Below are 27,261 nucleotides of genomic sequence, written 5' to 3' on the forward strand. Positions count from 1 at the left end.
GGGGAGACTCGAATATACATCCATGCAGATGGCAAAGGAGATCAGGGAAGGAAGGTTGCATACAGGAGAAAGAAATTTGTTCCTGGAAAAAGCAATGGCTTTGAAATCCTGGACAGGATAGGGCATTTTAAAACTTTGAAAAACAGCTAGTTTCTGCTTTGTCTTAGTGAGGAGTAGGGGGGGCATGTTGGGGATCAGAAAATATTTGGAAGGACCAGGCCACAGAAGCAAGGCAGCACTCACTCAGTCTGGTTACAGAGGGAGAATGGAATCAGTCTGATTAAAGCCGGTGAGGGAACCTGGCATCATGACAAGAAGGTGGAGACTGGGCAGCCTGTGGAGGGCCCTTGCAGATGACATGGTGAGGGTCTAGCCTGAGATGGAGGAGGCGGCCATGGAAAGTTGTGACTCAACTAACTGAGAGCAGAGGACACAGGGCATACTTGGCTGAGGGCAGAGAATACAGAACTCACTTGCCTGAGGTTTTGAGTGTTGGAGGAGTTAGGCCCAGGTGTTCTCTGACAAGACACTAAACGATCAAACTGTGATCTGGGTCCAACATGACTGCTGCAATCTGTGGACCTTATTGAATACTAAAAGTTACAAATATACAAACAAAATCTTATAAACTTGTAACTCTACCAAGAAGTCTGCACCAACGTCTAGGATATGTGCATCCTCTCTTTAACATCCGCGCTCCCCCCTCCTCCTGACATCCATGCTTTATCTATTAAAACTGTCCCATTGCCAACTCCAACTTTGCTTCATCCTGACTCATGCTGAAATTACTTTTTTCTGTACAGTCAAAAACCCTAGTTTCGCTGGAGTAGATGTCTTTAAAAAACTCAGGCTCCTACAGGATGTAGAAGGTGTCTCTGTCTCCCACTACTATCTCTGGTAGGGGCCCACCTGAGATGACCCTGAAGCATTACTGAGTTCCTTCATAGAATGAAGATCCTCCAGGCTGAGACCCTCTCATGTCCTCTCCCTCAGGGAAGGCAAGTCTAGACTTTAATCCTGGATAGGCAGGATCTAACAGGATGCATTCCTGTTCAATAGTGAAGAAGTTTCAAAACTCTTATATCATCATCGAGCCATAAAAATAAGGAGCCAAAAATCTCAGGAGGGGGAAATTGAGAATGGATAGAAAGATGGGGAAATTGGGAGGTCATAAGAATGGGGGAAAATCCTCTCACTCTGTAGACTGATTGACACTTTCTTCAGCTAAGAGCCAAGAATTTTGGCATAACTAGGATTCACTGCAGACATAGAGACATATTCTCTTTTCTATAGATACTGCAAATAAAGACGTTAAAATAGCAAAGGCTAAGGGCTGTAGCTCTGTCGTAAGTGAACTTGACTTGCATGCATGTGGCCATCGGTTTAATCACCAGTACTGCAAATAATAATGATAATCATAATAATGATGATGATAACAGTAATAATCTAAGAGAATGGTAAAAAGCAATGAGGAACTCGTGAGATGGCTTGGTGGGTAAAGGCACTTGCTAACAAGCCTGCTGACCTGAGTGCAGTCCCTGGGACCCCCATGGTAGAAGGAGAGAACTGACTCCACTGTGCTCGGTGGCATGCACATGTTCATGCACACAGGGCAGGTATGCATATATGCATGATATATAAAACTTAAAAAACTTAAATTACCCTTAAAGCTTAAGCATATATGACCGTTGGACTTAAAAAAATTACCATGTGGTGTATGATTGGGGGGGGCACACAGGAAACTGTAGTCAGTTCTGCTTCCTTCTTTATGTGGGTTCCAGGAATCAAACTCAGATCATCAGCCTTGTGCATCAAGCTCTTTCCCTACAGAGCCATCTCACTGGCTCATGAACTTTGGTTTTAACCTAACCCCTACCCAGCTGTAACTCTTATAAGCTTTCTTACACGAATCTTATAAGCACGAGTATGAACCCTGCTTATAGTGAAAACATGCATGAACTTCTTTGTCACTTAGATCTAGGAAAGACTCCATAGTCCCTTATGACCTCTGTGTTTCATCCTATCAGCTTACAATACCCAGCACGTTTAGAACTCACCCAGGGATCACATTCACTAAAAGAAGATGGAAAACCTCTTAGAAACCCTTTAAACAATGTCACTTCAGAAGCCACCAATGTTGTATCTGGGGCTGATGTTAAGACACTTAAATACAAGTCACTCTGGAAGTGTGCACCTGTATTCAATTTGCCCTTTCCCAAGTGCCCTTCGCTGGCCCCTAACACCCACACATAAATCTGTTAGCGCTATTTCCTCATAAGCCCCAACTTGGCTTCCTTGGGGGGAAAAATGATCTGATTGTAAAACTGGATGCCGATTGGATTTGGTAATATTAAATTCTAACTCTGCAGGGGCACCAATGGGACTGAGCTTTTGCTTTGAGACCTTGTGGTTTAGAAAAGCTTACTAAGACACGTGCAGTTGAGATTAACCTGGTTTGTTTCAGTTATCCAGGCAAACAGTGAAGATGAAACAGGACTGGCTATAACTCATAAACTGTCACAGCTTCACAGCTGGGTGGGGTGGAGTTCACCTTGCTTATCTCTCTCTCCTGTTGGATATGTTTGAAAATTCCCTACACCCTTAGATAATGTGGGTTCTGTACCCTGGGTCTCACAATTCCCAGTCAAGAAGTCCTAAGACACACTTTGAGCAGTGCAGTGTTATATTTCAAAACAAAGATCTGTCCACTCTTTTGGCACCAGTAGGGAAATTCATGAACTGGAAAGAAACAATGCATTGCTTTTACTTGGGAAAACAAGCTTTGGGATACACATGGTCTCTTTCTGGATCATGGGGTGGAGGATGGTGATGGGAGCCCACCAATGGAACAGGTACCATGGAAACCTAGAGCAAAGGCAAGTGTTTAGAGGAGCTGCTTTGTAAGGCAGGCTCTCTGGCAAAGAGCACTTGGCAAGAGACTGAAAGCTAGTGCTGGGTGTGTGGTTCAGTTGGTAGAATGGTTGATCCATACATAGTACCACATAAACCAGGCATGATGGTGCATGTCTGTAATCCCAGCACTGGCAAGATAGGGGCAGAGGACCAGAGGTACAAGGTCAGCCTGAGACACACGAGACATTGTCTCAGGTTTAAAAAAAAAAAGATTGTGAAAGCTGAGACTCTATTGAGAAATTATAGCCTTCAGTAACCCTCCCAGGATTACTGTGGCTGCAAGTCACAAAGTCACATGGGCTGGACAGAAACTGAGGACAATGGCAAAGAGTCTTTACTGTAATATTTGATATTGGTTGGATACCTAGCCATGTATCTCTCTCTCTCTCAACCAGGAAGTCATGAGGCTGTATGATAGTGTCCCCAGCTGTGCAAGAGCCATCTTGTGGTGGTGGTGGTGGTGGTGGTGGTGGTGGTGGTGGTGGACCCTATGAAGTCACAGTCACCAGGCCACCTCCCACAGTGTAGGATGGAAAGCAGGTTTCCTTTACAGCAAGTAGGCCCAGCCATCCAGACCCAATCCTCACACAGATGAGCTCGAAAGCTAAGAAGAGAGTCTGAACCTGAACATGCGAGCTCATTTTCAAATATTCTTTTTTTTTTTCTTCTTTTTAAAGGCAGGGTCTCATTTAGCCAAGCTAGTCTCAAACTCGCTATGTAGCCAGGGATGGCTTTGGGTTCTTGATCCTCTTGCATCCACCTCACATGTACTAGGATTGCAGAGGACCAGCAAGATGGCTCAGTGGGTAAATGGGTTAACTGTGAAAGCCTGAGGACCCAAGTTCATATCCTGAGACCCATGTAGAGAGCATGATATGGTGGCACACATCTGTAATCCCAGCACTCCTATCCTGAGATGGAAGGCAGAGGAAGGAGATGCCCCAGAAGCTCACAGACCAGACAACCATGCACGCGCGCGCACACACACACACACACATGCACGCACATGCACGTGCTCACACATACACAGTCGGGGGGGGGGTGATGAAGCAGCACTAAGATTCTGGATATGTACCAGCATAACTGGCTCTAATTCTTCTTTGAAGGGATAAACAGCATGTGGGGACTTCAAACGGGTAATCAAGTACCCTTAGAGAAAAATAAGCCGGAAACAGGTGGGAGAATTAGTGAACAGGCGAGTACCTGCCATGTGCCAGGCAACGTAGGAAATGCAGGGATGAGCGAGGCACTCCTTGCCTCCAGGGAGAATGTGGGGGAGAGAGGGAGGAAAGAGATGCACAAAATCTCCCAGAGAAACACCCACAGAGAAGGCACCAAAGCCTCGTGATCCACGCCAGGTAACTGATATTAAGCCTTAGTCTACTTGGGGCACTTCATTCATCTCAGTAACAAGATACTTTCATCTTCTCCCCTTGGCTATGTCAATGTTATAGATTTTTCAAAGGATCAAAACTGCTAAGAGAAACAAACCATGCTGCTGATGGTGGAAGAAGGGGGAGGGATGGAAAGGGTTCTTTTAGACCCTGCTGCCATACGGACCTGTAACTGGTGCCAAGGACAGAGGCCAGGACTGGGGCAGGTGGTGTCTACATCCCAGCCTGCCCAGGGACACCAGCATCCTGTGCCTTCACTTCTTCAATGGGTATCTCAGCAGATGCATTGGAGCTGCTTGGTCATGAACAAGCCTGGCACAGAGGGAGAAGGTGCTTATATCTTGGATCTCAGGAGCCAGAAGGGACCTTCCAGAATACAGTATCCAACACTGCCATTTCTACTTAGGTTAATGGCAGCTCTAGCAGGGAACATGACCTGGCTGGGGCCACTCACCAAGGCAGTGAGACAGTCTTGCTCTCTGGGTACTCCTGGTCCAGTGTTCTCACTTCTGTTTCTCCTGAAGGCTTTGCCCACACTGACTCTGCTGTCTTTGATATACTTATTTTTCGTGCCCTCAAATACCTAATGTGGCTTTAACTCCTAATCGAGTCTACAGGGGACACAGCTTAGACAATTACTTCCTTATACCTCCCAGGATCTCAGTTCTTTTAGGGAAATGTTTGCTGGTAGCCTGAAAATCCATTGAATTTCCATGGGAGATAATCTTTTACACAGATTTACATTCCTTCAGGACTTTTCCCTGTGAGAATCACGCAGTTTTCAGTGGTTCTCAACCTTCTCAATGCTGAGACCCTTTAGTACGGTTCCTTGCGTTATGGTGAGCCCCAACCATAACATTAGTTTCATTGCTACTTTAGAACTGTAATTTCGCTACTGTTATGAATGGTAATGTAAAAATCTATGTTTTCTGATGGTCTTAGGTGACCCCAAAAGTGCTTCATCCCATAGGTTGAGAACCACTGCTTTATCTGACCATGGAATGTTTATTTCCATTCACAGAGGAGCAACTGCTAGCCCATATTTAGCAAGGATCATGAGCCTTGATGCTTTTTAGTTTTAAGCCTGTTTCTCCTCACTGAGGACTTGTCATTTTTATTACAATAATTTGATTGTAGTATTACCAGGCTTCCTTCCAGTTAAAACTCTGCTGTATTTGGCTCTGTGGTCCCAGGCCTATAATTACTTAATGTTTTTCAATCATCCGTTTGGGATTGCATCCTGCACTCTAGATATAGATATCAGGAGTCTGTATCCAGGGTTCCCTATCGGGAATCTCACACTGTGAATTGATTAGCCCAAAGACCTACTTGAGCTATGGTCAGTCAGATACCAATTTCACAAACCTGGCACGGTTCAGAAGATTCATCAAATTTTCCCAACTAGGATAACGTCCCCTTAGTGTCCAACCTGGGGGCCTCAAGACTTAGAGTAATTCCTGGATCATAATAGGTGTTCAACAGTCTGATGGTGTATTGCTGGATGTCACTAGTTTTCATGTAGGGAGGATAGGCATTGTGTCAACATGGGAATAAAGTAGAGGTTGGGTGAGGGCTCTAGTTTCTGTGCTGAGTTACTCTAGTCTTTCATCCTCTACAGCACTTGAATGGCAGGTGGTATTAAGGTGTTTGCTAGGCCTGATTCTGTAAGCTGCTATCTCCAGGACTTGAATAGTTTACCTCTAAGACTAGGACTGGCCTTTCTTCCTCCTGGCGGTTATAATGAGCAAAGGTATTGAGTATTTCTTGTGACTCTCACTACTCTTAGATAAGGTCCACTCAGATGCCAGGGGGCAATGCAGACAGTTGCCTCTCAGAGACTACTGCAGTTGTCTATGGAAAGATAAAGGAGAGACTAAGAAACCATTGTGTAAATAGAGATTAGAAGATAAAGAAAATTTCTTGTGGAAAACTGAGCTTGAGTCTCTCCTAGGTCCTGCTGGGGAAAAGAACTGGTCCAAGAAGTACCCATCGTGTGGAGGCCTCCTGCAGTCCCCGATAGACCTACATAGTGACATCCTTCAATATGATGCTAGCCTCGCACCCCTCCAGTTCCAAGGTTACAACGTGTCTGTTGAAAAGCTGTTGAACCTGACCAATGATGGCCATTCAGGTAAGAGAGAGGCGGGTCTGAGTCTCCTTTGACTCCCTGGACATCTGGCTAGGAGGAGCTCCTCTGAAGCACCCAGGAGAAGGGGCTAGGAAGAGGCTGTATGACATGCCTGACCTACTATCTACTGTGTGGGGGAGGGAGGCAGGGGAGTTGTTGGAAGCCCTGGCTCCAGTGATTCTTTGTGGGTAGCACATCTCAAAACTACATCTCTTGTGGGAGGAAGAGGGAGCAGATTGGCTAAGCTTCCAGGGTGAATTCTGGGTTATCACAAACTATTCAAGGCAACAGCAATTTGGCTAAACACACACACACACACACACACACACACACACACACACACACACACACCCCAGGTTTAGGAAGAAGTCTTTCTAATCTAACAATCTAGCCAGGAATAATATCCTCACAAGAGTGCTCAATCGCTTACATTTTAGTTGATTCCAGATGTAATTAAGTTGACAATCAAGATTAGTCATCACAGATACTAATGAGTCATCAGACTGGGTAAGAATTTTAACTACCTTGAGTTGTCACTTAGAAGAGGGACCTATTGATATACTACAGATTGGGTATACCAGAGTCTCTTGTATGGTAGTGCTTCTTAAATAACAATTATTGTAATTCTCCAATTTGAAAAGTTCTTCATTGAAGGTTCTAGTATCAGACAGGAGCCCGATATACTGATTAGTAAAGAAACATCCATCATTGGCTTAGAGTTGATGCTTTGCAGGGAGACCCATGAAGGTGTTGGTGCCACTACAGTTACACTAGGGAAAGAGGGCAGGTGCCACATCTGGAGGCATCATTGCTCAGGTCTGCTCCATGGTCCTGCAGCCACCTGTGCCTGTGCGGTGGCTGCCTGTGGGCCTGCTTTCTAGCAGGGTTCATCTGGCCAGGGCCCTGAAGGCTGTTTCTCTGTTCCTCACAGTGAGACTGAATCTGAACTCAGACATGTACATCCAGGGTCTCCAGCCTCACCACTACAGAGCAGAGCAGCTACACTTGCACTGGGGAAACCGCGATGACCCCCATGGCTCTGAACACACCGTGAGTGGGAAGCACTTTGCTGCCGAGGTGAGTGAATGACCAGTTTGGTAGAGAGGACCTGGCACTGGGTCCCCCTTCCACAGCCACTGGGATAGAGTAGCCTTCATAGTCTGTCTCCACTCTTCTGTCTCCAGAACAGGAAGGTCTCGCTCCCCTGCACTTATCCAGATCCTTGTCCCCTCCTTTGCTGGACCATGCTGAGTTTGCCTGTTTCTTTTACTGTATGATGCTGTTGAGAAGGCTGGTTTTGCAGATGACATGGTGGGATGCATCTAGACATCCCCTTCCCTTGTGCAGATGAAGACCTCACAGCTTGCCTGGCTGCCGCAGCTCATTACTTAATCGTGTCTGCTTCTCCTTGCTTCTCAGTCTTCACACATCATGTTTGCTTACAAATGCCTTTCCCACATCACTGGACTTGGGAACACCAGGACACGGACCCAGACCCACTCTTGCAGTTTCCCATAGATTAAGGGGTGACTGGCATTAAGACGTGGAGGGCATTGTGATGATCAGAGATTCTCTGAAAATGGTTTGGGATGTGGGTGCGGCGCTGTGACATGCCGCCTTGAGAGGGATGGTGAGGGGTCCTGAGTTCTTCCACCCCAAGGTGTGAGTTGGGGATGTGGCTCTGAGCGCATACAGGGAAATAAATAGGAGGAGATGAACGCTGCTGCTCAGCCGGCAGATCCCGTGGTAAGTAATGATACAACTATTCTCTCCTCCGTTCCCAACTGCTGAACTGCTTAACGTCTCAAGCTAATTACAGGTCTCTTACAAGTGTGGAGGGGCTGTGATTCTGCCCCAGTGGAATGGTATGACTGGAGGCGCACACATTTCGGAGTAGACCCTTCCTTCCTTGGAGCTCAAGAACTGCAATTTCTTGCAAGTTAATTGCAATGTTGAGGCTTCTGCTTCTCCCTAGGAGAACAAAGTGGCAGCTACGATGTCGGCTTGGAGAGTTTGTGCATTTAAAAATATTTCCAGGGTGCCGGAGAGATGGCTCAGCAATTAAGAGAGCGTACTGCTCTTACAGACAACCCGAGCTTGATTCCCAGAATCCATGTGGGGAGCTCACAGCTGCCTGGAGCTCTAACTCCAGGGGGTCTGATGCCTTCTTCTGGCCTCCCCAGACACCACAGTAGCATGCATGCTCTCTTTGTCTCTGTCTCTCTCTGTCTCTCTCTGTCTCTCTGTCTCTGTCTCTGCCTCTCTCTCTTTCACACACACACACACACACACACACACACACACGTTTGAGACATAATCTTACTATGTAGCCCCCATTGGCCTAGATCTTACTATGTAGTCCAGGCTGGCCTTGAACTCACAGAAATCCTCCTGCTTCTGCCTCTTGAATGCTGGGGCTGAAGGTATGCACCACCATACCTAACTAAAATAAAAATAAAATCTTTTAAAAATATTACTAATTGTGCCGGGCACTGGTGGTGTACGCCTTTAATCCCAGCACCCCTGGGAGGCAGAGGCAGGTGGATTTCTGAGTTTGAGGCCAGCATGGTCTACAAAGTGAGTTCCAGACAGCCAGGGATACACAGAGAAACCCTGTCTTGGAAATATATATATATATATATATATATATATATATATATTACTAATTGTTACATTCTCTGCTCTTTAGCTAATCATCAGACCAAGACTGATGGTCATGGTTGCTAATACTCAAGACAAAGCAGCAGGGTGGTCCTAACTGTCAGATTCTGTGCATGGAATCTCTTTGAAGTAGGGGTTCTAAGGGCTGGGGATTGCAGAAGAGTCTTTCTGAAGCCCCTCACCAGGGAACTCCCACAGTCCTGGATTAGTTTTTACCTCTTTTTTTATTTTGTCTGAATACATTAAAAGCAGAAGCAGACCATAGGGTCAAAAGTCAAGTAATAAGGATCTTGGTTAATTTAGACAGATAGACATCTACTCTGTTCTCCAAACCATTCCAAGATGGTGTGAGTTGTGTGGTAGGCCATCCTTTATATGGAAAGCTAGTGAAGCCAGAGTCCCCAAGGAAGCCTTATCACAAGGTCACTTAGAAGAAATAACATGAAAGTCAGGCATGGTACTATATTCTGTAATCCTAGCTCTCAAGAGGCCGAGGCAGGACGATTTCAAACCCAAGGCCAGCTTAAGCTAGATGGTAAGATTCTGCCCACCACCCTCAAAACGACCCTGGTTCACTTCCCAGCCCTCATCTGGCAGTTCACAACCATCTGTAGCTCCAACCAGCGCCCTCTTCTGATTTCCACTGTAACCAGGCACGTTCATGGTACGCAGGAAGATAGGCTTGTGGGCAAAACATCCATACACATAAAATAAAGTGAAATGGAAAACAGCAAAGGCCACATAATAACATTGAAAATAGACCTAATGCTGAATTTCCTTTAAAGAGGGAGATGATGCGTGACTGGAAGAAAAAGAAATCCAGATCAAATCTCGATAGGCAGTAATTTCCGAGACATGGAATAAAAATGCACATGTTTGTATTTAAAGTTATCTACTACAACGTCTTCTGAAGGCTAGGTGATACTATCTTTAGGATTAAAAGTCAGCTTTAAACATCACCAGAATTTATAATAACAATGGTCATAATATGTGCTTAGGTTTTAAATCTAGGATGTCTCAAAAACTTCTCTTTATCTTAATAATTAGTTTCTGATCAATGTTCAGAATTTTATTTGGAGAAGATTTAAAAAAAAAAAGTCTTAAAATCTGACTGATAAGGCCGGGCAATAGTGGCAAACCCCTTTAATTCCAGCACTCTGGAGTCCAAGACAGGCAGATCTCTTCAAGTTGGAGGCTAGCCTGGTCTACAAAGTGAGTTCCAGGACAGTCAAAGCTACATAGGGAAACACTGTCTCAAAAAACAAGCAAGCAAACAAACCAACCTAAGCTGGTAAAAACCATGCTATGATTTTTGTCCGCCTGAGGGATGAACACCAGTGTTTTGTGCATTTCAATTATGATTAAGTTGTAGCTGGCAACTGGTTTTCTTCCCCACCCCTACCGCTTCCAGATCAACTACAGAGATAACAAATTATAGGAGACCACTTGGCCCAGGGCCCAGGCTCAAAAAAAAAAAAAAAAAAAAAAAAAACCACTGAAGGGAGAAGAGTTCCAAAGTACCCAAGCGTTTTCACAGTGATATAAAAATCCATCCATCCATCCACCCCCCCCCCCCACACACACACACTCATTCATGCCTACTGTACCTCTGCTACTTTCCAGGTGCCTTATCAGACAAGAGAGGTCCAGTGAATAAGATAGGATGTGCCCTGGTTTGCAGGTAGAGAGGACTGGGGGGAAAGAGAAACCTGGGGAGGGATGGTAAAGGTAGGGGATCAGTTCTTTGGGGAAGAAGAGGGACAGATGCCCATCTTTCTGGTTGGTTCAAGTCTTCTGCAGAAACAAACGGTTCCTGGGAGTTGGTTGTTCCCTCATGGGTACCTTCTCTCCTATTGCAGCTGCACATTGTCCATTATAACTCAGACCTGTACCCTGACTTCAGCACCGCCAGTGACAAGTCCGAAGGCCTCGCTGTTCTTGCTGTTCTTATTGAGGTATGAGGTGTTTAAAGGGCTTCTTACCTAAAGTCTGTAGAGAGAAGGTATCAGGACTAGGCATGTGTTCTGTGCACAGCAGTCTGGAGTGAGCTGCTCCTGGCTGGCCCTGCATTGCCTCCAGAGCAGGATGTGGTCCTCATAAGGCTTCTTCTCTCTTTTCTCAGAGGAAGCTTTTCCTCTATCTAGGCAGCTGAAGAAGACATGTCTTTTGTGACATTATAAATATGAGCCCCCATCTCTAGCCCTGTTGCGTGGTATGGGACCACCTGGCTGGGGAGGGCCTGTGTGGTATAGGGATCTGTGTTGCACCATCAGATGAACCCATCACAGATACAACACCTAGCATCCAAACTCCATTCTGGAATGAATGATTTAATCTCAGGGAAATAAGAGTTGAACCTGGCATGCCTGTAATCCCAGCAGGTCAGAGGTCCAGGCAGGACTACTGAGAGTTTGGGGTCAGCATGGGCTACATATAAAAATTTTGATCTCAAAAATGTGGAGGGGTGGGAGGAGTGTTAAGAAAGGAATGACTTCTAATCGGCTTGCTTTGTTTTCCCCCAAGAGGCAACGTGTTTCCAGTTCCCAGTATGCTTATTTATTTGGCTTGGCTTTTGTTAACTCAAAGTGCTTCGAAGTTTCAGGTTAAATGGACTGGTTGTAGTCTACCAGGCTCACATCAGATTACTGGGAACACACCTAATATACCGGGACACTCAAGCCTGGTAAAACTAACTATCATGTGATGCAAAAGGTCAAGAACACTATACTAACTTTCAACAATCTGGTGATGGGTCAGAATTTTCCTTATAAGGCAGATCCCCAGGGAAGGCATCCAGCCAGGCCATCTGATGACAACTGTCAACTCGGGCTGAGCAGATCTTATTTTGTCCCAGCTCAACCTGCCTGATCTCTGTTGCAGATAGGCTCCGTCAATCCGTCATATGACAAGATCTTCAGCCATCTTCAACATGTTAAGTATAAAGGTGAGGGTTGCTTGGCTACTTATTCACTCACTGTTACACAGAATGTGGTCACACTGATGTCAGCTTAAGAATAAGAGCATAAGGGGGTAGGTGCTGTCTGTGTTCACCACATTGATTGCAGCCATGTTGCTGGGCAATGTTGTGACACTGAGTCAGGTGGCCCAGAAAAGAGCACATTCCCCGCTCTGGCTCTGAATGTTTAAGCTCAGTTACTGTGCCTAGATATGCCTCTCCTAGCATGAATTAAGCTGACACCCTCACACCCAGTGTGTCTCTCCAGGCCAACAAGTGCTCATCCCAGGCTTCAACATTGAAGAACTTCTGCCCGAGAGCCCTGGGGAGTATTACCGCTACGAAGGGTCCCTGACTACACCTCCTTGCTACCCTACCGTGCTCTGGACAGTTTTCCGAAACCCTGTGCAGATTTCCCAGGAGCAGGTAACAAGCCAGAATCTGTATGGCATCTTGTTCCCTTCCAGAAGCTGGTCTAATCAAAGACTTGATTTCCTCAGAGTTCCATTAGCAGCTCCTCAGAACCTCTCCAGATTGGACCTGCTACTGAAATGCTGTAGAAATTACAGACTAAGCTTTAAGAGGAGCTAAACCGAGCTAGGAAAATGAGCACACTTCCCACAGTTCTTTAAAAAGAGCTGCAGGTCTGTGTTTGCTAATATACCCCTCAGTGGCTGGATGACATTTACTGTCCTTGTAGGAGAGAGCCTGGCTCCTTTGGTGGGGCAGAATAAAGATCATAGCAGGCTAACTCATGGGCCGTGGGGTTGCAGTGATAGGAGGCTCACTGACTTTAAGCTCACAATCTAGCTGTGTGAGCTGGGGAGCCACGTCATTAGCTACCATCTCTAAGCTGCTTGTGTTGGAAGGCAAGGTTAGAAGTTCTCAGGATCACCCAACTTCTGAGCTGAGTCACTGCTCATCCTGCTACCCCACAACCTGAAAGCATGAAGAAGAAAAGTGTAGAGGAGGTGGACAGTGTTGCATAGTAATCACCTACCCGAGTCATCCTAGTCAGCCCTCACTGTCAAACATCTGCTCCTTACTATGAGCCTCTGTGCTGCAAAACCTCGATAAATGGCAGCCGGTGGGTGGACAGGAGAGGAGATGAGCTGAATCAGAGGTGAAATGTGTGGGGAAGCAGCAATAGCCAACCCAGGAGCTGCCATGGAAACAGAGTGCATCATATTCACGGTGTGTGTATGTGTGTGTGTGTGTGTGTGTGTGTGTGTGTGTGTGAAATGTCAGGGAGCCAGCAGCCAGATCACCAGAGGGCCTCTTCCCTCTGTCTTTTCATGCTGATTTGGCCATAAAATCAGCCCACCCACCCCCCGAACTGCCTTAAGAGTTGGGTTCCAATTCAGGGTCATGAAAAGAATGTGGTCTTGGTGGGGAGCTGAGGAGCCCCCCTTCTCTTCAGCTTTCACTTGGGGGGCATTCTGGGGTCATCAGGAACCTTGACAGCAGAGAAGCACCCAGCCCAGCTCGACAATAGTACCTAGTGAGACCCTCAACTTTCCCTTTGTTTTCAAATACTTTCCGCCAAGCACCTCATGGGCTGATTCAGAGGGTTCCCTCAAGTCCTCTCTCCAGTCGGCCAGTCCAGTCAGCAACACCTGTTCATAAGACCCATTCCCACTTTCCCCCCTCAGCTGCTGGCTTTGGAGACAGCTCTGTACTTCACACACATGGATGATCCTACCCCCAGAGAAATGGTCAACAACTTCCGGCAGGTCCAGAAGTTCGATGAGAGGCTGGTGTATATCTCCTTCCGACAAGGTGAGGAAGGTTCTGAGGGGAGGGAGAAGCAATGTGCTACCAGATGTCTGTTTCCTACTAAGGAAGCAGTGTCCTTTGGATACTGGCTGAGTCCCCTGGCTGCCAAGGAACCTGAGCACATCCAAGAGCTTTGGAGAATGAGCTACTGTAGTCTCCCTTCAGTGTTCTTCATGTCCTCAAGACCTTGGAAAAAAGTTCAGACCATGATCTTGAAGTACATGGACCAGAGCGCTTGTTAAGTCTGGGAGTCACCCACAGGTGGACAGGAGATGTTTTGGGGGGTCTCTCTGCTCTAAGGATGGTTATCCTAAGACACATGGAATCCTTTGTATGAGGAAAGACTGCTTCTAACTTCCCACCCTAGATTCTCTTGTATCAAGGGCTATATACCCTGCCCTCAGCCTAGCAATACTACCAATATTCATACTATCTACACACATTCATATATGCTCTTTTATAAGTTCAAGGCTATAACCCATGTTTATGGCCACAGCAACTCAAAATCTAATGTAGCAACTGGACTCATTAGGCAAGAAAGTGTTCTGGTTCACAGCCTTTTTTTTTTTATTAATCTAATCCTGAACTTGCATTAACAAACACATTCCAAGTTGAATAAAGCTTAATAGTTTCATTTATTTCAACTGCTAGGGACTCATTATTCCTCCTAAGTCTATAACTGTAACGATTAGGAGAAAATTAACATTTCACTTGCTCAGAGCCTCCATCAGAACGCTGAAAGGCTGGGGTGGGGGATAAGGAAAACATCCACACCCATCTTCAAACCTCTGAGGTCACTTTTCTCACCTGAGCTCCCCCAAATTTGGGGGTCTTGGATGGTCAGAAGCAGTGCAGAGCTGCAGAAGTGCCCCCATCATCTCCTCATGGATCACTAGGGCCAGATGTTCATATTTTAAAGCCACCCATAGGCTCACCTGTTAGAGGAGCCATGCCCTCATCTCACCTGATGCTTGTTGTTGCTGTTGTTGCTTCACTATGTGAGATTATAACTGTCACCTGCTCGGCTTAGACACGCGCCAATGAAGACTGTTACAAAGCCCTTGCCAGAAGGTTATTAGAAATCTGCCCCTCTGAACTGACCCATCGACATGGCCAGCATTGTGCCTGTAGGCTATCTCTGTGGGTTACCCTCATGCCCGAAGATTTGTCTCTCATGTTCTCCTCTCCGGATACCCCTCGCTTCAGGTCACTCCCCTCCTCTTCAGTTTCTGAGTCTGAAACACAATCTGGGAACAGGGTAGCCCTTCCTGTAACCTGAGAATGAGTAAGACAGTGACAACCCACTTGCTTTCTAGGGAATGACTTGGGTGCCTGGGATGTTTTCATTTGCTCTCCATTCTGGGTACAACATTCTCCTTTCCCATTCTTCTTAGTGGACTATGGAGTACTTAGGGTTGAACAAAAACAACTTCGGTTCTCTGTATTCTTGCAACAAGGTCTCGTGTATCTCATCTCAGGCTGCCTCCCAACTCAACTAAAAAAGTCCAGGCTGGCCTTGACCTTGTGGTTCTCTTGCCTCAGCCTCTTGAGAGGTTACAGTTACAGACATGAGGCACCATACCAGGTATGGAATGACTTCAGTTCTTTAACTTAAAAGCCTGGAGATGAGGACCATCATCCACACAGCCCAGGCAAGATTTTGCTTATGGCTGAAGGGCTGCAAGAGCTGTTTTCTGAGGTCGTCTGTATCTATTCTTGGAAAAGAGGTAATATATGCTTTCCCTGAAGTCAGGAAACCTCCATTTAAGGACGTGAACAAAACATACCCTTCTTTAGGTTGGGTTTCCTTGGTCTTGCTGGGCTAGAGACTTGCTCTGACATCCTTTCAGTGACAAGATATTAAATATGGATACTAATAACTGCCAATCCTAACTTTACATTGCAGGGTCAGAGCTTGGGGGCGGTTACAGAGGATCAGAAGAAACCGTTCAGGAATTTGATTATGACAACTAAAAGTAAACCCACTTGTACGGACGGACTGTGGCACTGGTGCTAATTAGCCATCTTCCTAGATGGGCTCAGGTCTAAGTAGCTGCTTGTTGACTGGACCATACAGGCAGTTTTGTAGCTGAGTGCTTTGGTAGATCCTGCAAGATCTGGCTGGAGTAGATTGAGAAGGCTCTAGACAGAAGCTTGAGAACTAATTCCTGGCTTCAGACGTCAAGATCAAAGCCCAAAGGCAGCTTTGCCACAGACCCTCCCGCACGGCTTAGTCAGAGCTGCTGCTTCTGTGAGGCTAGATTCAGCTTTCTCCTTGGAGAATCTGTGGCCGTTCAAGGCAAAGTTGTTCACTTAGACACTGGTTATAGAAACTTGGCCAAAGTACTCCCCTTCCTTGTCCTCCAAAACATAGGCAGCCAAGGCTACTTCCTGAGGCAAGATGAAAAAGCAGCCCTTAGGAGACTCAGCTCCTCCTACCCCTCTGCTCACAGGTGCCTGGATTCACAAGGGCCTCTCACAACCAGCCTAGGGCAGGTCTAGCTAACATGCAGTTTCAGGTTTATAGTGTGAGCCTGTTTAAGCACATGGCAGTGATTTGGATTCAATTCTTTGCAGACTTTTCTATGTAGGCTGTTTACAACTAGTGTCTATTATATTCAGAACTTCCTTTGGACGTTAATGAGATTTAAGGGATCCAAACATTGTTCCAGGAACAGAAAGCAAGGTAAAGAAAATCTCTAGGAGGGAGAGAAAGTGTGTGTGTGTGTGTGTTTAATCAATTTGAAACAAACAGGACTGACCCATTTAACTCACCCGTTATTTCCCTAGAATATGCTTATAAAAGAATCATAAAATCTGCTTTCTGCCTGCAAGAGGCTTGTACTTGAGCTATAATATAGCTCTAGGGTGGGGTTTCTGAATCCTGGCATGACTGACACACAGGACAGGATAATTCTTATAGTGGGTGCCTCCCTGTGTCCTGTGGCATTAGCAGGAGTCCATCATCCTCACCTACTAGATGCCAGTGGCACATTTCCATTTATGAGATTAAAAAAAATTCTCTAGACATTGCCCAGTTCTCTAGGGGAGATGGAGCAAAATGGCCCCATTGAGAATTGCTATCCCCCAGGGATTGGTCAATGACTTTGTAGGTTTAGGACTGGTTTTCTCCCTATTAGTATAGGATTCTAAAGTTGAATATCATATGCTCTGATATTTATTTGTAATTAAATGTTTATTTTTATTTTATATGTATATGGCTATTTTGCCTGGCATGTAAGTTTGTGTACTATGTGCGTTCATGTGCTCCAGGCGAGCAGAATAGGGTGTTGGGAACTGTAATCACAGATGGTTGTGAGCCACCATGTGGGTGTTGGGAATTGAACGCAGCTTCTCTGGAAGATCAACCGTGGAGCCATCTCTAGTCTTTAGTGCATTATGTCATAGAAACCTGAGTATTGGATAATGATGCTGGACAAACCAACGCAAGAGAAGCCTTGTTCCCATAGCCCTTTAGAACTCAAGTAAATATCCTTCCTATTTAATTGAGTAGGGCTAGAAGTGGCAGGAAGGAGAACTGGTCTCCCTTTGGGAGGGCCACAGACCCCTTCATTTGTGCACCTTTCTGCAGGACCCTCGTCACTCCTTGTCTCTTTCCCATTTGTTTGAGGCTTTCTGGCCTGGTGGTCCTTTTGACTTCTTAAAGTCCCTACTCTAGATGGGAAGCTGCAGGCCCTACCAGGGGGCTGTTAATTAGCTCTGGAAAATCCCTTCTTCCAAGGAAGACTTGTGCTTACCCTCCAGGTGGAGTGCTAGGGAGAAGACTCACCTGAAGCCACTTTGGGTTTCCTCAGAGCCAGGTACCCTAAGTGAGGATGCAGGAGAGAGCACAGGCCAGGGCCCAGAAATGGGTTAATTTCCTCCCAGTCAGTGACACCAACTCTGAATCCAAGTGGGGAGAGATAATAAGACAAGGACCTATGAGACTCAAATACTAATATTGTCGAGCTCATTTTAAGCATGTTAGGGGCAAGGAAACTGGAGAGACACAAGGAGGCCAAAAAGTTTCTATAATCATGTCTTTAGTGGGTCTGCTCTGAGGAACTGCATGCCACTCACTGGGGATCTAGAGCCAGCTGAGGGGCATCTAGATGTGTGAGTGTGCTGAACTATTGAGCTTGCTGGACACCTAGCGGGAGGGCTCTAACCAATGGCCATGTGCAGAGTAACAGAATTAGAACCTGCTTGACCTAGAGAGACCTGCATAGTTTTAGAAAAACCTTCAGAAAGAGAGAATTCTTACCCAGCTAAGATGGCTGATTAATTTGTTCTGGAGACTAGAAGTTGTGTGCTGTGGCTATTGACCTTCTGTTTCTTCAAGTTTCTATTTATAAATAAAAGGTATTAGATGGAAAAGTATCACCGATTCTTCCAAGGTATCCAGTGAAAAACATCAGAGATATTGCTACCTTCAGTTTCCTAGACCTGGATCAGGGGTCTGAACTGTCAGCAGCAGTCATCAAGTGTGCTAAGAAGTGAAGCCCTGGTCCTTCCAGCACACCAATAACTTCCCTAGTGCAGCCCGAGTTGTGCACTATGGAGTCAGAAACAGAACAGAACAGAACAAAGCAAACCCACTGAGCATTCCTGCCCCTGACACAGAACAGGCTCAGTGCAGGAACAACAGCTGCGAAAGGACCCTGACTGACCCTCCCATGTTGGCTCTCTGGGGCCCCCATCCTTGTCCTCTCAGCCTCAGTGCCCCCCAAGGACAGGCACATACAATATTTATCTTGTCTGCGCTAGCTCTGTCATTCTCAAAGTTCTTTTAAGACCCAGTTTTAATCACACCTTCTCAGAAGCACTGTGCACTGTCCTAGAGGTGGCTTACCAACCTACTTCATCTGATTTATTCACCTCTATTGAAGTATGTGGCATACAACTGAATAGTTATTACAATACAGTAAAACCAGAGAGAGAATATTTATACACCTGATGGGCTCCTTGAGGAAGGATGTCTCAATCCTTCTTTATTCCTGGCACCGTGCCCGGTACGTGTTATAAGCTTGCTGAAAGAATATAACTGGCCATTTCCTTTTCTCTTTCCTCCCCAGTATCTTCTCTCTAGAAAGGTTTACACATAAAACTGGCCAGTTGTCAAATTTCAAGTCTTACTTTGCTCTATTCTCAATTTGTCAACAATATTAGAATACAACCATATGTAAGAGAAATTCAAGACTAGAACTTGCAACCAACTTTTAAAGGCCTGGGGGAAGTTGCCAGCTGATGTCATACGTTTTGTTGCTCTGTGATGACAGGGACATAAGCTCCCACTCCTATTACCCATCACCACTTAAGCCCCAACAGCCAGGACCACTGAATCCCACGTGTGGTACAAGAGCTGGCATGGCACCTGGCTCAGAGCACTGCAGCCTGTATGCTTGCAATCTGGGAGACCAAGTCCTCTGTTCCTATTCCAGTTTTATAATGCAGTTACCCCATGATCTGTCTAGTGGAGTCCTCTGAGCGTATTTCTTTGTAAAAGTTATTCTCTGACTGGATTGTATATGGTTGATTAAAAATAGTGCTGGCTATGCTCTCCAAAGACAGTAATGTGTTCTTGACCACCAGGGGCATTTTCCTTAGCAAAGTACAATTTGAAGGGAACACTAGCAATGAGGTCACTTCACTTGTGGCTTATAACATTATTCAATAAGAGTCATTTGTTACTATTCTAAGCCAATGTCATGTTCTTAAGTATTTGAACTCCTGGTAAATCTAAACTCTCCTAGCTTATTTCATAAGACTGAAGACCACTGAAGACTGGTCTGTTTATATATCATCCCTACATAACATGCTGTCTATGAAAACAGTCAGTGCTTTGACTGGACTTTGAAATAAGAAGAGATTGCATCCTGCAATCCAACAGAAGTTTTTTAAAAGCTAGAAAATACTAGACTGTTCTTCCAGGTACGCCAAGATGTGTAAATGAGCACTTGCTCTTCGGGCTGGACTTGTCTGTGTTTGTACTTGAGGCATCAGAACACCTCAAAAGCAGTTACCCAGCATCCTCGGTGCAGCCAGATGCCAGCGGAAGACGCAGCTCCTGAGCCTGCCAGTCCAGGTAGCAAGGCCTTTATGTCAAGCAGTGGCTGACCTTCTCCAGGTGTCCTGCCTTCCTGGACAATGCAGCTGTCTATCTGTGCGCAATTTCCTTTTGCGTGTCATATTGCCCTATCTCTGCTCACTCTGGCTGGTTGCCCCAGTGCTCTATGGAGGCCCTGAGCAGGCAGCACTCCCCTAGATTCTCAGCCTGAATCCTAGAAGCTATCTCAGGAGCCTTTACTGCTAGGTTCTCATCAGCTGGTAGTCAGGGGCCACCTCTGAGAGCAAACCTTTCTCAATTTCCGTCATCTGTCTCCTTGTTCTTCTTTAGAGACTACCTATCATCATCCCTGTTTAGAAACAACCCGTTTCTTTGTTTAAGCTGAACATGACCTTCTCTAGCTCTGTCTGTCCCACGCCATCTTTGATGTACTCTAGTTACCCACAGGTTGGCCTCACCTGGCTGAGCCTCTACTGAGAAACACTTTGTCTTCCCCCTCTCTGGCTCTAGTTCTCAAATCATCTTAGCATTCCTCCCTGACATTGCTAGCCCCCTCCCCCCAGCTCTTCCATTAGTAGATGCTTTGGTCCTATCTTCAGTGGACCTCAAACCCACTAAGAATGATCTTTCTCTGCAGGCCTTGGTTGGTGCTGCCTAAATTGGTGGGATGGTGTTCTTTTTTTTTTTTTTTTTTTTTTGATTTTTCAAGACAGGGTTTCTCTGTGTAGCCCTGGCTGTCCTGGCACTCACTTTGTAGACCAGGCTGGCCTCGAACTCAGAAATCGGCCTGCCTCTGCCTCCCGAGTGCTGGGATTAAAGGCGTGCGCCACCACGCCCGGCTTGGGATGGTGTTCTAACCCCATCTTTCTGTCTTGGGCATCATGGAGGTAGAAAGATTTGTTAGGGTGACACTGCTACCTGAATCTCTCTTCCTTGGCACTTAGGTTCTTTGCCTTAGGTCAAGCTTGCTTGTTTTTTTTTTTGTTTGTTTGTTTTTTGTTTTTTGGGTTTTTTTGCAACATGAAAGTCTTAGCTGAAGATTCTTCCATCCCAGTCTTTGTCTCCATAGCTGTTTAGGCTCACATCATTGTTTCTAAGGAGAGGCAATTTAGTCCCTGACAGGAGGCCACCCAGCAGTAAAAACTTGGGTTGGAATACTGTTTCCTCACAGGGATAGAGAAGAAACAGCTGGAGCTTATAAGAGAAACAAACAAGGTCTTTGGGTGCCATGGGAAAAAAAAAACCAAAACCCCAGCAAACTCAAATACTAAGTTGTGCTGTGCTTGAACCTCAGGCCAGGGGGAGTACACAGTAGGCGCTGTAGAAGCATGAAATTTTCCCCTAGTGTGAACCTGCCCTCTGTACATCTCAAGCCATATGTTGCTACCCACGTTCAGTTTACCAGGGAGGCTCTGGCAGGCTATCTGAGCAGGGGAGCTACTTAAGAACTGGTGGTTGCCAGCCAGAACAGGAACAATCCACCTACCCTTGGGGACACTCTCCTTATGACTCTGGCAGTAACCAAGGCCTCTCAGGGTCAGGCTCGTCTCAGAGGCTTGGCAGGCTTGGTGTGAACTTGTAGAGTGGCAGAGAAGAAATAAAGGAATCCTAGCTCCTGTTGAGTCAGCCAGGACCTGGCCACAGGATAGGAGAAGGCAAGTGAGTGAATCCTCACCTTGCAACCTCTGGTCTTGTGTAAGCCTCAAGGGTGAATTCTTACCTCTGCTGGCACCTCATACCAGGGCTCACCTAGAGTCTCAGTTCTTATGGTGGGCTTTGCTGGTGTAGGCTATCTCTGGGTGTCAGAATGGGTTACCACTGCCTGTCACACTGAGGATTCCAGTGTTAAAACAAACACCACAAATAGGAAGGCAGGGAGGCACGCAGGGATGAACACACACTAGCTCTGTAAGTTTCACAAAACCACTAGAAAAAGGGATATAAGTAAGCAGAGACTTCTTTAGATGAAGGCCCTGGCTGAGCGAAAGAGGAAAAGCAGTGAGAACCTATAGGAGGCAGGCTAGGGGCTTCTTGGGGAAGTTGTTGTGACTCGGTTCCCCCGTTTATTTAGGAAGATACAGTTACCTGGGACTCTGTCTTCTGAGATCCCATATAGGATAAGGAATTTTACCTTCAATGGCTGAACCCTGCTCAGAACTCTAAACTCACCCTACTTATTCCTCAGGGAAGTTGTAATTCTTCAGTCTCTTGAAGCACAGCAGATAGGTTGGTATAATAGAGGAGTTTGTCCAGTAGGGCCAAGTGGAAGTGGAGAGAACCAAACCGAGATGACAGAGTAGGTGGAAATAGAATGCTTGCAGCAGGTTCTGTACTGGGGAAGACAAGTACCAAGCGAAGTAGGCAACAACTTGCCAAGGTAGATTGACTCTTAATGCGTCTTCACCTTGCCTTTTCGGCCACCATGATTAAAAACTGAAGTCTTGTCCAGCAAAGAAAGTGACTGTGGTAAAGGTACAGAGGATGGAGAGGAAACAGTATGGATTCCCTAGGTGGGCACTTCCCCTACCCCATCAACCTAAGTCGAGGGTAATCATCCCCCAATATGAATAAGCTCTAGAATACCAACCAAAAATAAAAGGCAGAGTTTTTTACTATGCACCAATCAGATTCATCATGGTCTGGCTCTAGATTAACTTCCAATCTTCTCTCCCCCTTTTAAGTAGGACTGCTTACCGACACAGGACTGAGTTTGGGTATGTGGCCTCCTGAGTGTGCATGCTACAACTGGGTGACCCCATGATTTTCAGTGTGATCTGGGCCTGTGAAATTTTCAGCCCATCTTCTTTGCTTCTCTGCTGTCGCTTTGGCTTCTGGTGCCCCTCAAGCTGTTCTCTAATTAAAAGAATGAACTGCCAATCAAATGTTTCTCTAATGAAAGACCAATCACACTGTGAGGTGTATGCAAAAATTCCACTTAAATTCAGCCTGTTGATTAACGTTGGAGGGCATTTTGTAAAAACACACCCAAGTCCAGTGTTAAGGTCAGGTGGCTGGCCACATGACCTTCACCATGAGTTAGTTGTTTAGGACTGCAATTGAAATTGGAGGCAACAGTGATAGAGTCATCCTAAGGGAACTTACATCCAGCAAGCAAATACAGATTTTATTCTGTAGCACAGGGTTTCTCACAGTGTGGTTCACAGACCACAGACATCAACATCAACATCAGCTGGAGATAGTTGAAAATAAAATGCAGATTCCTGGGTTCCAGGTCCAGTAGATCAAAGCTGACCTTTTGGTAATTCTACATTGTGAACATGATCCTTGTGTGAGTTTGAGAACCCCTGCTAGAAATCACTGCAATTTACATAAGGCACTTTTAAGTACAGCTTCCAATGGCCCTTTAAGCCACAAAGCCAGAGGCTAGACTCTGAGAAGAGAGGTGGGGAGATGATAATGTTCCAAGGACAACCGTGTAGCTAGGACATAGTTTCCTGCCCGAGTGCTATGATGAAGATGAGATGAGGCAAAGCGTAGAGGATGACACATGCTCCCTGCCTTTTCCCCAGGTATCATCCTTTCAGTGGCCCTGGCTGGCGTTCTTGGCATCTCCATTGTTCTGGCAGTGTCTATTTGGCTCTTCAAAAGGAAGAAGAGGTGAGTTGGTTTGGAATCAGACTCCCCATTCTGAATGTATGCCGTATGTGGCCATGATGGTTGATCCATATGGCAAGACAATTTTGCAGAAGAAAGAGCCCCTGTTGTGTGACCCACGCTATCTTAGGAATGCTGTTGTCCAGACACCAGTGTCCTAGCTCCTTGCATGAAACACTGGTCATGTAAGGGTTACTGTGCTCAGGTGTGGAGGTGACCCTACCTAGTTAGGTTCTATTACTAACTAGCTGTGTGACCTTAGACAAGTTTGTATTTGTCTTTGCACTAATATCTGTACATCTGGTTTTTCTCCTATGAGTCAACAAAAAAATGAAGAAAGCCCTGACCTCTCACTCATACCAGCTATAAGTGCCTTTGCCCACAGTTTTATTGCCATGCTCGGCTTTTCCTAAGACATACTTTATTTCTCCTGGTAAGGAAAATAAGAAGGTTTCTAGGAATTACGGCATCGGAGCTTTGAAGTGAAGGGGGTAATAATGAGACCTTCTTCAGAATGCAGGTCTAGTAGGACCAGGCCTTGAAAACAGAAAACAAGCCGAGTGGTGGTGGTGCACGTCTTTAATCCCAGCACTTGGGAGGCAGAGGCAGGCGGATTTCTGAGTTCAAGGCCAGCCTGGTCTACAGAGTGAGTACCAGGACAGCCAGGGCTACACAGAGAAACCCTGTCTCGAAAAAACAAAACAAAACAAAACAAAAACAAACAAACAACAAAAAAAACAAAAACAAAAGAAAAGAAAAAAAAAGAGAGAAAACAAATAGGCTGAGGTTTAGTTAATGTGTAGCATGATACCATTCTCTCTTAAGTCCAAAGGACTGGGGAGTCCTCAAGAAAGAAATCTGGGCTTCTAAAGCTCCTTCATCTTGCACCTGAGCCAGGCTGCTCTCGGGCATTCTCTCTCTCTCTCTCTCTCTCTCTCTCTCTCTCTCTCTCTCTCTCTCTTTGACTAACAAGACTTGTGTTCTTATTGTTCCTGTAGCAAAAAAGGTGACAACAAGGGAGTCATTTATAAACCAGCCATCAAGAAGGAGGCTGAGGTCCACGCCTGAGGTCCCTGGCAGTCTCAGACATCCAAGGAAGGACCTTGCTTTGGACACTCCATACTTTGGCTCTCTGGACACTTGAAATACCTCCAGGTGTTCTCTTGAGCTCACCTGTATCCCCTCCCCCCAGACTCTTGTGAGGTTCCAGCTGGGCCTCCCCTGCTCTGCTGTCACAGCCACCCCAGGGTGACCAGTGAGTGGGATGAACTGAACTAGGGGGGCAGGAGTTTTGAGTGGATTTCTCCAGCTGTGTGAGATGGCTAAAGATTCTGAATTCTGGGTCACAAACCGAACCTGCTGGTGGGCCATTGTGGTTTGGAAAACACTTCCATCCTGGGTTCTTCCTGGTCCATCTCCAGGGCCCTGAACATTCTAGCTATTCTCCGACCTTCCAGACTAGAACATGTACCCTTTGCTTAGGTGACACTTTTGAAACTCAGCTTCATCCCTCAGGGAGCAGTTGTCTTCCTTGGTTTTCCTTCTGCTCTGACAGACTGCCAGCAAACCTGGCCTCACACCTAACAGGGAAGAACTGAGACAGGAAGTATGAAATTATCAGAAAGAAAGGACAACTATAATAAACTAGGGCATTTTTTACAGTCCCATCTTTTGGGTTACAGACATTGACCAAGCCTCACTCAAGTTTTATTCCTTAGTGGGGATGAAAGGAAGACAAACAATGAGGGAAACAGAGGGAACAGGAAGGCGTGCATTGTCCAGGAGTCTTCCTTTGTAGTCAGAACTGGAATCAAGATATAATGTGGGGGGAAAAGTCTATGTTATCACTTACTTGGCCTCAGGAAGAGGACAGTTACACTTTATATTCCAATCCATTACTTGAAAATGAATTACTCCCTCTGTCTTGTAGTAGATGTGAGTTCTGGAATAATCTACCCTGTTTTGAACCCATGAGAAACAGACAAAAGCAGACTACTGGACAGCTCTGCCTCCTTTACCCAAATGTCAGTTTTACCTTGTCTGATCTTCCTCCTGCCCACTCATTGTCAGGACTGTCTACGCCTCTGGCTGTGGATAGGTCTAAATAATGTTTAGGTAAAATGTATTTTCATACCATCAAAGCAGAAAGCTATCTGTGTAGAACTAAACTTGGTCCTGGTATTTAAGTCCTGAAACCAATAGCATGTTTCTAGGAATCTCCCTGTTCTTCCCACTCAGTCCCATGGTTTCTGGGAATGCTTAATCCCTTCTTCATGTTCTTTCCATAGAGGTGAGAACCCTGTGGAGAGCAGTCAGTTCCATGGCTCAAAGGAAGTCTCAGCCACCAGCCCCTAATTGCTAGCTCCTTGCAGTTCATAGGGAGTTCTCTGATTTAGTCTCATTTTGACAGCATGGAATGTCCTCTTGAAGAACAAGGTTTATATTTTTTTCCTACTTCTATCCCTTCCTCCTTCTGACTTGATAAAAATCTCTTCTGCTATCAGAATGTTTCATGGTGGCAGCTGTGTGTGCAGGATACGTGCATGCACACAAAACCTCTGACAGCCTTGGAGTCTGGGTGCCACCCTAGCCTTGGGACCAATGGTGTCACCACAGTAAGAACAAGCCTCAAGAAGAAGCAACACAATTTAGTTTCCTGAGCTTGGTCCAGGATTGTCAGCCAAGAGCTGGCATAAAGCAGTCCAGGGCAGCACGACTGTCTTAAAGAAGCGTATACACTAACAAGTTATCTGAGAGTGCAGCGTGGTCATCATAGCTGGCACGAGGACTGGTCAGAAAAGGAGAGGTGCTAGGAGGCAAAAACAGTGGTGTTTCTCCTTCCCTCTTCCCCTTCAGCACGGTCCAGCTATTCAGTGTTCGCTCAACCCTCATGGCTGAGACAAAACAAAGCCAAGGAGGCAGAAAGAGTGCTCCAAGAATCAGCGCTGTCAACCTTTAACTCCTGAAGATGCAGATTCAAAATCATTCTGTGAACACCTGGCCACCACTGAGGGAAACCAGTGCTGTGGTATTTGATGCACAGCTCACCTTGCGCTCCTTAACTCTGCCGTGCGAGGTGCAAGGTGGGTGCCTAGGAGAGCCTGGGTGGGCACTGGGCTGGGCACAAGGCAGGTGGAGATGACCAACACAATGCGTGGGTGGATGGGGGCACACACTGGGGACCCGAGAAAGGCACTGGCTTCTGCAATGTTTCCTCTGCCTCTTACAGGAGAACTTGAGTCTCTGTTCTTTTTTAGTATCCATCTTCTGTTATCGTAAATCCTGTATCCATGGCTTTAATAGACATTCTAAAAGTTGCTGCACTGACAGTCTTAATAATATTTCTATTCCTCTCCCTCTCAATACTCTTTGAAGACCTCCTGATTGGCCCTGAGGAAGTATCCAGGGTAACAGTATTCCTGGGTCCCTGTCCCTCAGCCCATAGGCCACTGTGATAATTGTCTGCTTAGCATTTCCATATTTATTGTACCAATGATTGTAATGAAAACATACACTGAAAGTTTAAGAGATTATAATAAAAATGTTTTTCACATCAGACTGATTTTTTTTTCCTGAGGTAACAGTGAATGAAGCATTACTGCTGGTGATGAGTAGCAGAAGGTCTTGTCATTTGCATCCAGCTCTTTGACTCTGGCTCCAAACAAAAATACAGATGGACTTAATCACTTAGGATGGAGGAGTATGAAGATGCATGATGTGTGCATCTCTGAGCCATGTAGCTGCTTATTAG

The 27,261-nt window shown here is 45.9% G+C and overlaps 1 protein-coding gene across 4 annotated transcripts in view; it reads left to right on the forward strand.

The window, feature by feature from the left end:
- Window positions 1-27,060, forward strand: part of Ca12 (carbonic anhydrase 12) — a 53,200-nt gene extending 26,140 nt beyond the window's left edge. The window contains exons 3-11 of one of the 4 annotated variants that reach the window (XM_029481838.2): window positions 6,259-6,438; window positions 7,367-7,512; window positions 10,956-11,051; window positions 11,977-12,040; window positions 12,321-12,478; window positions 13,705-13,831; window positions 22,577-22,609; window positions 23,426-23,513; window positions 24,509-27,060. In XM_029481838.2, coding sequence (XP_029337698.1) covers window positions 6,259-6,438; window positions 7,367-7,512; window positions 10,956-11,051; window positions 11,977-12,040; window positions 12,321-12,478; window positions 13,705-13,831; window positions 22,577-22,609; window positions 23,426-23,513; window positions 24,509-24,578 — 962 coding nt within the window. In that variant the 3' untranslated portion in view covers window positions 24,579-27,060. The remainder of the gene's footprint in view (window positions 1-6,258; window positions 6,439-7,366; window positions 7,513-10,955; window positions 11,052-11,976; window positions 12,041-12,320; window positions 12,479-13,704; window positions 13,832-22,576; window positions 22,610-23,425; window positions 23,514-24,508) is intronic. The other 3 variants (XM_029481836.2, XM_021172566.3, XM_029481837.2) reach the window with 3 other exon arrangements.
- Window positions 27,061-27,261: the final 201 nt, after the last annotated feature.

This window comes from Mus caroli, unplaced genomic scaffold (assembly GCF_978045245.1).
Source record: "Mus caroli unplaced genomic scaffold, Mus_caroli_1 scaffold_11, whole genome shotgun sequence".
NCBI lineage: Eukaryota > Metazoa > Chordata > Mammalia > Rodentia > Muridae > Mus > Mus caroli.